Source organism: Galeopterus variegatus, unplaced genomic scaffold, assembly GCF_000696425.1.
Source record: "Galeopterus variegatus unplaced genomic scaffold, G_variegatus-3.0.2 Scaffold3670, whole genome shotgun sequence".
NCBI classification, from domain to species: domain Eukaryota; kingdom Metazoa; phylum Chordata; class Mammalia; order Dermoptera; family Cynocephalidae; genus Galeopterus; species Galeopterus variegatus.
This window is the reverse complement of record NW_007729781.1, coordinates 145,026-155,340: the sequence shown is the minus strand read 5'-3', so window position 1 is coordinate 155,340 and position 10,315 is coordinate 145,026. Positions and strand designations below refer to the sequence as shown.

Below are 10,315 nucleotides of genomic sequence, written 5' to 3'. Positions count from 1 at the left end.
CCCCCGCCCCAGCTTGGGAGCCTGGGGGCACGTCCATTGCTGGGCTGGATGTGGACGTGGGGGCGGGGAGGGGCTGACGCCCTCTGCCCTCCCCTTCCTGGCTTCTGTTCCTTCTAGGTTTTATAGGTGTTCTTTGGTGGTGTTAGACCATTACTGGTTAATATCAGAATTTTAATCTGTGGGATTTTTGTGTTTTCTTTCAGTTCTGTGTGGATTATTAGCTCCTCCACCACTTAAACTTTGCACTGGAACTATTTTGTTGTCCTTTGGTTTCTAAAATGGGGGAACTTCCTTTGGGGACAAGCACTTGAGCCCTGTGGTTGAGCTAAATTGCTGCTTTGCTGCTGATTCTCTGGAGAAGGCTTTTTGTGCAGCTCAACTTTTAATGGTTGACCTTGCATGTAGTTTCGGGTCTTGTGAGGTCCAGTATATCTGGGTTGTGTGGAAACTCTGGTCTGGGCCTGATGCTTTTCAGCAAACTGCACCCCCTGTAGTTCTGTATTCCTGACCAGTCTCCACTGAGTGGTCTTGCACTGATTGGAGGGCAGATCAGCTGTGCATGCTTTCCCCCAGTATTCCCTGGTGGGCCTGTCTCCACCACCGTCTGCACTCAAGCACTTCCCATGGGGTGGGCCATGTGTCGGTCCCTTGCGGTGACTCACTGGCCTCTGAGTGGCTCCTTTTTTCAGTTGTCTGTGGCTCCTCACTCCTCTGTGGGTCCAAGGGCACCCTGTCAGTGGTCTTGCTGTCCTGGGGGCCACCAAGGCCCTCTTGTCCCCTGCTGCCTCCAAGCAACTTCATACAAAGGGCATAGCTGTGGCTTTTGCTAGCTCTTGCTTTGTGTGGTCACCAGGGCCAGCTTCAAAACAGTCAGAGCAGTGCTTTCTTTCTCTCTCTCATCGCGGCTTCTGCTGCCTTTGTTGTCTCTGCTTCTCTTCCCCTGAGCTCTGGTGGTTCCAGCTTGGCAGTCGTTGCTTTTTAATAGTTGTAAATTGGTTGACTGTGGGAGAGGGTGACGCTGGGGACCATCTATTCTGCCATCTTGATCAGAAGTCTCATTTTGAATTCTTATAGGGCTAACTCCTCTTTCTAAACTTGTCTTAATTTTTTTTTCCCGAATTAAGCAAATACATGTCAACTGTAGAAAATTAGGAAAGTTAAAGTTATAAAAATATCTATAATCCAGAGGTAATCTTTGGTAGCATTTCTTCTTTATTTCCCTATGCATTTATTAAATCATATGTAGTTATCTAAACATACATGCACACTTGTGTTGTGGATGGCAAAATGTTGATGTCGAGAATATATTGTTTTGTTACATTTGAGCATTTTGGGTTACTGGTCTGCTTTTGGTCTCATAATAAAAAAGTTTTGGTCTCATAAAAAGTTTGAATACAATTAGTTTTTTTGGTAGAGGTCACGGTGGGGCTTGCCTGGTAGATCTGTTTTCTATCTCAATCAGGACCTAGTTTTTAGGTCTTGATTTATTAGGTTGCCATACTATACGGTCCCCAGAAGCAGATTCTCCTGTTATGTATGTGTGTAAGTGACTAATTCCCTAGTGGAGGAGGAAAATGGATGGATTCCAAAATCAAGTACTAATATGAACTATTTCAAGTTATATTATTGAAGACACCGTACCCGTGGTATTTTGTCCTGTAGATTGGGGCTTGACAAGGCAACTGTTATGATTTTTGGGTGTTGGTAACATGGAACATTGGAAAGATCTAATTGTTTTAGATCCTAGAGAAAATAGTGACCTGTCTTATTCGACTTGATTGCTTAAGATCACCATATTCGTTATTTGCCCTGTTGTGCTTTTTGGTGGGGGGTTGTCACAAATGTATTTTGGCCTCCTCTTGAGGTTCTTGGCGTCGTCTGTGGAAGCACCCGTCTTCCATGTCATTCACGAGTGAGTGATGCTGAGGAAAATGTGATGAATTGTGTTCACCGTCCTGGGTCACTTAGTCATGGCCTGAGATTCTGTCCCCCCATCCCATCTATGCAGATGAATGGTGTTACTGTGTAATTCTTTTCTCTATCACATTTTTTTAGGTACCAGCTGAGTGATACAGTCTTACTGAAATGTTCAGCAAGTAGAGATCTAGAGTGCTCTCTGAGGACTTTGTTGTGTCTAGTTAAAGTTCTATATCGTTTGTGCTGTTAGAGAAGACAGAGCAGGTTAAGGGCATGAGGGCCATTACTTTTTGGCTTTGGAATCCCAGAAGTTGTTCATGGATTCAGTGGCGGAACTAGAGAGAACATGTCTTTTAGTCTGAAATGTGCTCAAAACTGTGTTTTTTTTCTTGAGCAAGCTGTCACGAGTATCTGATTTCCATTTTAGTTATGTTAATTTTGTAATTTTTCTATTGGGTTTTTATTCTGTCACTGATTGCTCTTGGAGGGTTGATTATTTTTTAAAGAACTTGTCATTTCTTCATTTGACCAGATCTTGTAACCATTTTTTTTGTTCTAGAATCTTTTCTGCATAGTTCTGTTCATTTATGTTTGGTTGAATCGTCAATGAATTTAAGTTGTATAACTTTTTCATGTGTCTGTTTTAGTCCAAAACATTAAATTGAATTAATTCTGTTGCTTTCAACTTGGTGTGGTACTCAATAATACTCTCAGACATAATGGGATTTACCAGGTAAAAGGTGAACTGTTCTCATTTTTCTACCAGTTCACAATCACAAAGAAGAGTTCAGTAGCAGCTGACTAAAACAGATTTGTAAATTAGTTTTTAAAACTGGGTATTTTCATTCCAAGTGTATATTCATTTATACATTTTGGTACTGAAACCTGCCAGAGATATTTGCGTATCTCATTTGATCAGTCCTCTCTCCAATTAACAAAGATAGGAGGGGCAATCAGATGCCCTTCCCTTTTTTGTTCAGCTGTCACCAAGTAGATGTCTGATTCTGCAAAGAGAATATGCCAGGTGGAAAGATGATTAGGTCAGAACATGTCCCAGTCCTCTTGGATCCAGTGAGCTTATCTGAAGTCTGGCTGGCTTTCCTTACATCAGTGGAATGAGAGAGAATTTAGGTAAGAGGAGTCTAAACAGCATTTTAAGGGGTTATTAAAAAACAAACAACAGTAATATTATGCACTCTTCTGTTCTTATATGGTGGGGTGGGCAGGGCTTGTCACATGACTCATTTGCAAACCCATAGCTGCTTGCAAAAATCCCCACTATACAGATGTTCTCCCCTCCTCCCACCTCTGACAGCCAGAGGAGGCAACTGAAAACTCATTGCCTAGTCAGAGCCCAGCCTGAGACAAAGACCTTTTCTGTGAGAGTTTGCACCCACTGGTTAGAGTCCAAAATGCTAATTGGTATCAGGTGCATTTAATAACTAAGTAGGGGGCTAGCAGCTGCCTCACCATTGGAGAAAACCAGGAGGGAGCCTTCCCTTACCAAAAAGGCCTCTCTCCTCTGAAGTTACCCTTAATTTTTCCCCCATTCGTATGTGTTTGTGGTCTCCTAAACAAAAAAGAGGGTGAAGGGCATGTAGTTTGGACTTGGCTTAGGTGGTGGTGGGGGGTGGGGGTGGTGCGTGTGTGTGTGTGTGTTGCAAACCCATAGCTGCTTGCAAAAATCCCCACTATACAGATGTTCTCCCCTCCTCCCACCTCTGACAGCCAGAGGAGGCAACTGAAAACTCATTGCCTAGTCAGAGCCCAGCCTGAGACAAAGACCTTTTCTGTGAGAGTTTGCACCCACTGGTTAGAGTCCAAAATGCTAATTGGTATCAGGTGCATTTAATAACTAAGTAGGGGGCTAGCAGCTGCCTCACCATTGGAGAAAACCAGGAGGGAGCCTTCCCTTACCAAAAAGGCCTCTCTCCTCTGAAGTTACCCTTAATTTTTCCCCCATTTGTGGTCTCCTAAACAAAAAAGAGGGTGAAGGGCATGTAGTTTGGACTTGGCTTAGGTGGTGGTGGGGGGTGGGGGTGGTGTGTGTGTGTGTGTGTGTGTGTGTGTGTGTGTGTGTGTGTGTGTGTGTGTGTTGTTAAATTTCAGTTTTAGCCAGTCCCACGTCTGTTTTCTGCTGTATCTTCCCAGGCTGACTAGGGAGTTTATGTTAGTGGTGATGGTAGTGGTATGTGTGTATGTATTTAAGAGTTGGAATGAGACCACCATACCTGTTTTTAAATAATGACCAAAGAGAGATTGGAACACGGAAATTTGTTCATTATTACTCTACTCTAAAGACAACGTAAAATACTGTATAATAAACAGCAGTCATAATTAGGATTCCAGTTGTAGTTGGCTCAAAGTTGTTAGCAGATTCTATATTTCTGATACTTTTTCTCTAAGGTGGGCCCATAATTAGACAGTAAATGATAATTAGTGGTGCTAAGTGCCTTTTTATTTTATAAGCTGTGTAATAGTCATCTATTTTAAAATCATGAAAACAAGTGAGGGAATGTTTAAAGTATATGTAAACTTCATCCTAAAACAGTAATTCAAGAGAAGAATATCATTTCCCCTCAGTATTTTTTGTAGTTCAGTTTTATATGCTCCCAGGGTTTGACTGCTTTAGACCTGGGAAATACTCTGGCAAGTGACATTGATCTGATCACTGTATTTCTGGATGATACTTGGATAATTTCAGTCATGTTACAAATGCTATTGCCTGACTTCATTGTATTTAAGTTATTATAATTCATTGATTCGAGGATCAGCCCATTTTTGAAGACGTCACAATGTGTGTCTTATGGTCGATGGTACATCACAGTTTCGTTACATAAAGGAATGGTGTGCCTCTATCCAGGGGCATTTTAGATTCAGCAAAATACGTTGTGCTGTGATAATCTGCCAACAGTATTTACCAGTATGCGTATTCAGTGTTCACACCTGTGAACAGTACTGAATTTAAATCTATAAGAACTTTAAAACGTGTGCTAGATTTTGAACTCAGTGGGCCATGAAAACATCATGTGCCTAAGGGAACTTTGATCTTTATGGAGTGGTGAACAAGTTAGATCCTAGAAGACACTGGTTTATGTCTCTAAAAACATTGAAACTGTCAAAATATGTTATAATCCTTAATTTTGCTCATGAAGCTTCTCATGGGAGAATCGTAGGTAAGTAGGTAGCATTTGCTTTCTGTCAAGAAGTGAGACCTATTGGCAGAGTGTGATAGGGAATAGTGACCCTGGGAATAACCTAGCCAGTATGGGGAATGGAGGAGACACGGGTCAGGGGGTGGATCAACAAAACAAGCCTGTAATATCCAGTAAAATTCACATACTCCGTGAAGGATTGATTGCTCTTATTACAAAACCAAAATTCAATATTTTGATTTTCCCTATTCTAGTTCATCATTGTTCTTTTTGTCTAGTCTTTGTACCCCAAATCCTGATAGGTTTACTGTTTGGGTAAGAAGAGAAAATCAAACCTTTAGTTCACTTTCCGATCACCTAAATGCAGTTCAGTGTGAGGAAAGTGGGATATTTGGCTTTTCAGGGCACAACATGTGTAATCTGGCCCTTATCCCAGGAGTAACACCACGTGTCTTTTGAACAGGGGCATGTTTATGTCCATTGCCATATGCTAACTTTCTTTAGGAACCTCTCTGTTTGATAAGCCTCATTAGGGTTCTGAGTGTGTGGAGGGAGCACAAAGTGAAGTTTCTGATGAGTCAGGTTTCTAGTTTTGTTTGGGGCATGCTTCCTCATGCTTTATATTAATAAAAATCATCACCCTTTTCTGTTCAGTATAAAGTTCCTTTGAAGAAAGGAATCAAATAGAAGTGCGTTTTTCTGTAAAACTAGCCAGGCTAAACACTGATTTTGTTTAGAATTAAGGTAGGGGCCAGCCCGGTGGCGCACTGCTACAGTGCGCCGCTTGGGAGCGCGGCGGCGCTCCCGCCGAGGGTTCGGATCCCACATACAGACCAGTTCCCGCTCACTGGCTGAGCAAGGTGCGGGCGCAACACCGAGGGTTGCGATCCCGTTGCCGGACACGAAAAAAGACAAAAAAAAGGAGGAAAAAAAAAAAAAAGAATTAAGGTAGTTATCTTAGTTATTGAATATCTCGTTTTTATTGCTGCTTTAAGCATGGCCGTGTTTAAATCAGATTGAAATGATAGCCCATTTGATATAATTTTCCTATACAGGATTTGAATGGGAATTATTATGTAGACTGTAGTTGGCCATTTGACTCTTCTGCCACATTTGTAGTCATCTATCAGTCATCTGACGATAGTGCCTTTAGAATATAGTATAATTTTCTGATATTTATGTCTTGAAACCAAACTGGGAAGCTACCACGTTGAGAATCTTGGTCTTGTTTTTCATTTGGTTTCCAGAGCAGTAACGTACAACTAAAGTTTGTATTAAAAAGACATTTTCTTTTTCTGTTGGGTCTCAGTGTTAATATCTAATTAAGGATGTCGCAGCTTTTATCTTAAATATATTTGCAAACCAAACTTCCTTTTGGTCTGTAAGGTTTTTAGAGTGGTTCTGGTGATAGTAGGCTAAAGCAGTAGGCTGCTTCTTCTACAGTATGCATGTCTGTGCATGCACACGTGTGTGCGTGTACTGTCTATTGCATGTGCACACACACGTGGCTAGACGACTAAGAAATCTGGACCCTGAAGAGGGAAGAACATCAGAAATAAGTAGAATGAGTGTGTCAGTATAGAAACATAAGAAAGGTTTATGGAGCCAGTCATCATTTTCATTTGAAAATATGTGTAGAGTAGGGAATTCTAGAGATCTAGTCATCGGATTTTTCTCAGTGATCTTATACTTTTCTTTTCTAACCAATGGTGATTTTGTCTTTTCCTGCACGTTCTCTCTTCTTTCTCACTTTAATCCTGCTTTCCCCTCATTCTCATGCTACCTGGAAATCTTCTTTAACCAGACTCTTTGCAGGCAGTTTGTCATGCATGTGTAATAAGGAATGGAATGCCCTTGCTGGCTGGCGCAGTTTCTTTCCTGGGTATATGTGAGAGAAAGGTGGAGACTGCTCAGCTCTCATCATTTGAGCAGACATGTGTCACAGTCTCTTTCCTTCAGCTGACCCTCACCTGTCCCTCATGCAAACTCTGTGTTTCTTCCTCTGCTCGTCTTATTTTAATAAAGCAAAAGGCTAGGGGAGGAGCCAAGTCCGAAATAACGTGCTGAGTGAGTGTCACAGTCTCTTTCCTTCAGCTGACCCTCACCTGTCCCTCATGCAAACTCTGTGTTTCTTCCTCTGCTCATCTTATTTTAATAAAGCAAAAGGCTAGGGGAGGAGCCAAGTCCGAAATAACGTGCTGAGTGATGTTTTGTTACTGGGGCCTGTTGGACTCACCTTAACCTCTTTGGGTTAGCGGATTCTCACTAAGCACCATCTCAGGGCAGCACTGCTGGCCTGTATTCCTGTATTTAGTAATGTGTCCGTGGCCACGCAGAGGGTGATGCTGTAGCTGTGGGGTTGCTAGATGTAAAACTTTTCTGGCCTTAAGTGGGTCAGATAATTTGTATTCACAAATGTTTTCTAGAAAGGAAAGAAAAAGCCTTTCCTAGTAATTAGTTGAAATATGAGTATCAGTCAATTCCCTTTTTTTGTCCCACTTTTACAGATGAGCACATTGTGGCCCAAAGAAGTAGAGAGAATTGCCCAAGGTCATGGTGGTGGGACGGAGCTGGGCTGCGCACTCTGCTTGCTGCACTCTCTGTGCTGCCTCCCATGTTCATCTTCACCTTTTATATTTCATGTAGTTCTTGCATAGCCCGAAACCACACCTCAAAGGATGAGTCCCCCTAAAGTCCCCAGATCTTGGCACGAGGATAAAGTGACCGTGTATATCCTCTTGTGTATATCCTCACGTGTGCATGCGCAGACTTGCACACTGAAGAAGCCTACTGCTTTAGCCTAGTATCACCAAAACCACTCTGAAAACCTTACAGACCAAAAGGAAGTTTGGTTTGCAAATATATTTAAGATAAATGCTACAACATCCTTAATTAGACATTAACGCTGAGACCCAACAGAAAGAGAAAATGTCTTTTTAATACAAATTTTAGTTGTACATTACTGCTACTGTATTCCTCTTGTTATTGTGTGTGTGTGGAAAGTGAAGTCATGCATGTCATTCAAAAGCCACACATTTTATTTTTATTTTTTCTTAAGGACGAAGAGGAAGAAATCAAACTGGAGATAAATATGCTGAAGAAATATTCTCATCATAGAAATATTGCAACATATTATGGTGCTTTCATTAAAAAGAGCCCTCCAGGACATGATGACCAACTCTGGGTAGGTGGATGTTTTCTGAGCGTTTTGTGGGCTTTTCTCTTGGGTTGTACTATAAGGACTTTTTAGGGGGTGGGAGAGAAAAGCAAAGAGGGGTTGTAGCTACTAGATTCTGAAGGCTTCCTTGGCCTTTATTTCTTGGTTGAAAATATATTGAATGTTTATTTTAATGTTGATTTTGCATTGCATGGATAAAAGATTAACTTAATGTTTCAGGAATAAAATGGCACCTTCTAGAAGGAATATGACCTAAGTGAAAGGTAATTAGGAACTTGAAAGCAATACAATAAAAACTTTATGGGAACTAATTAATAGAAAGATCAATAACTTTGATATTTCTTTACTACCTGAAAGTGAGAGACAGATCTCAAGGAAAGACTTCTGTGAGTAATTTATTAATAATAATAATAATAATAATAATAATAATAATAATAATAGTTAATTAGAAATAGTATATTCCAGGGAAATTTCTGGAATTGACATATTCAACCTTATGTCTTTTTGAACATATTTATATTCGAGGTGATGGCACTTAGATACTGTCAGATCTGTGGTTATCACATTAGTTATGCTCAAGGTATTGAATTTATAAAGCAGGAAGATAGATTAATACTTTTCTAATGGTTTTCTTTTAAGGGCCCTTACAGAAAATGTTTGCAAAATTGAGAAAGTAGAGGGGAAAAAAAAATTACCCTTATTTCCATTGCCCAAATCCAATCATAGTTAAAATTTTCGAATAGTTCAATTCAGTTCATTTTCTAGGTACTTTAAAAATACAAGCATACTTCAAAAAGTTCGTGGAAAGGTTCGTATTATCTTTTTTTTTTTCTCCTTTTTGTCTTTTTTACTGACCGGTAACGGGATCGCAACCCTTGGTGTTGCGCCCGTACCGGGGACCAGCAATGGGATCGCAACCCTCGGTGTCGCGCCCGCACCGTGCTCAGCCAGTGAGCGGGAACCGGTCTCCACATGGGATCCGAACCCTCGGCGGGAGCGCCACCACACTCCCAAGCGGCGCACTCTCCAGTGCGCCACCGGGCCGGCCCCGTATTATCTTTTAACTCTTATTTTGAAGTACCCTCATAGAGTTGTGATCATACTGTTCAAACATTTAGATATTATAAATATTGCATTTAAAAAAATACATAACTGCTTACAAATAGCATTTTTTCTTTTGTGTTAATTAAGACCCAGTCAATATGTAATAATTTGAGGACCATAATATGTGAAAAATAGAACATCCCTGAGGCAAAATCAGAAAGAATGGTAGGGTGTATTTGAGTCAGATTTCTGATTATTGGGCAGTGATGAAGTACACATGGTCCTCCCTTGCCCGTGTGCTTGTGAAAGAGTGCAAGCACTCAGGAACCGCTGCACAGGGGGCTTCTGTAGAACTTCACACACTCTGAATCTCCTGGACCAAATGTACATAGTGAATACCATTGACTGGGAAATGAGCTTCAGTAATTTGGATGCCTCCCAAATGATCACATGCCCATGCCTTTAGGAAAGGGGGAAGGTGGGGATTAGACTGTGTTTTCCTAACTTTTCTTGGATGTATATTTAAATCCGGGCTGTGTTAGTCACAGTGTGTCTTGTCTGCCTGTAGCTTGTTATGGAGTTCTGTGGAGCGGGGTCCATCACAGACCTTGTGAAGAACACCAAAGGGAACACGCTGAAAGAAGACTGGATCGCATATATCTCCAGAGAGATCCTGCGGGTAAGGAGAGGGTGCAGCTGCACTGCTCCCGCCTATGCTCTGTGCTTCTGTTTTCATCTTCTTACCCCAAATATTTCTGTGCATTAGTTACACCTGTACAGATATTTTCTTTTTGACAGTTGAGGGCTCTGTGTAGCTTGGTAACTTGTTAAGCTACATCATGGTTTGACTCTGGCAGATATGTAAAGGTAGACTTGAACATGAATAGTTTTTCTGTGTTTCCATGAATTTATCTTCCAGGTCATCACGACATACTTAATGACAGCCTTTCTTTGGAATTAAAAGGTGTGAAAGAGTAGAGGGGAAGAGAAATAATCTCTAACTATTGTTTTAATAGAAATC

General features: G+C 41.1%; 1 protein-coding gene across 1 annotated transcript in view; it reads left to right on the top strand.

The window, feature by feature from the left end:
* Positions 1 to 10,315, top strand: part of MAP4K4 (mitogen-activated protein kinase kinase kinase kinase 4) — a 112,809-nt gene that overhangs the window by 24,342 nt on the left and 78,152 nt on the right. Inside the window, exons 2-3 of the mRNA XM_008585686.1 lie at positions 8,131 to 8,256; positions 9,863 to 9,973. Of these exons, the coding sequence (XP_008583908.1) occupies positions 8,131 to 8,256; positions 9,863 to 9,973 (237 nt within the window). The remainder of the gene's footprint in view (positions 1 to 8,130; positions 8,257 to 9,862; positions 9,974 to 10,315) is intronic.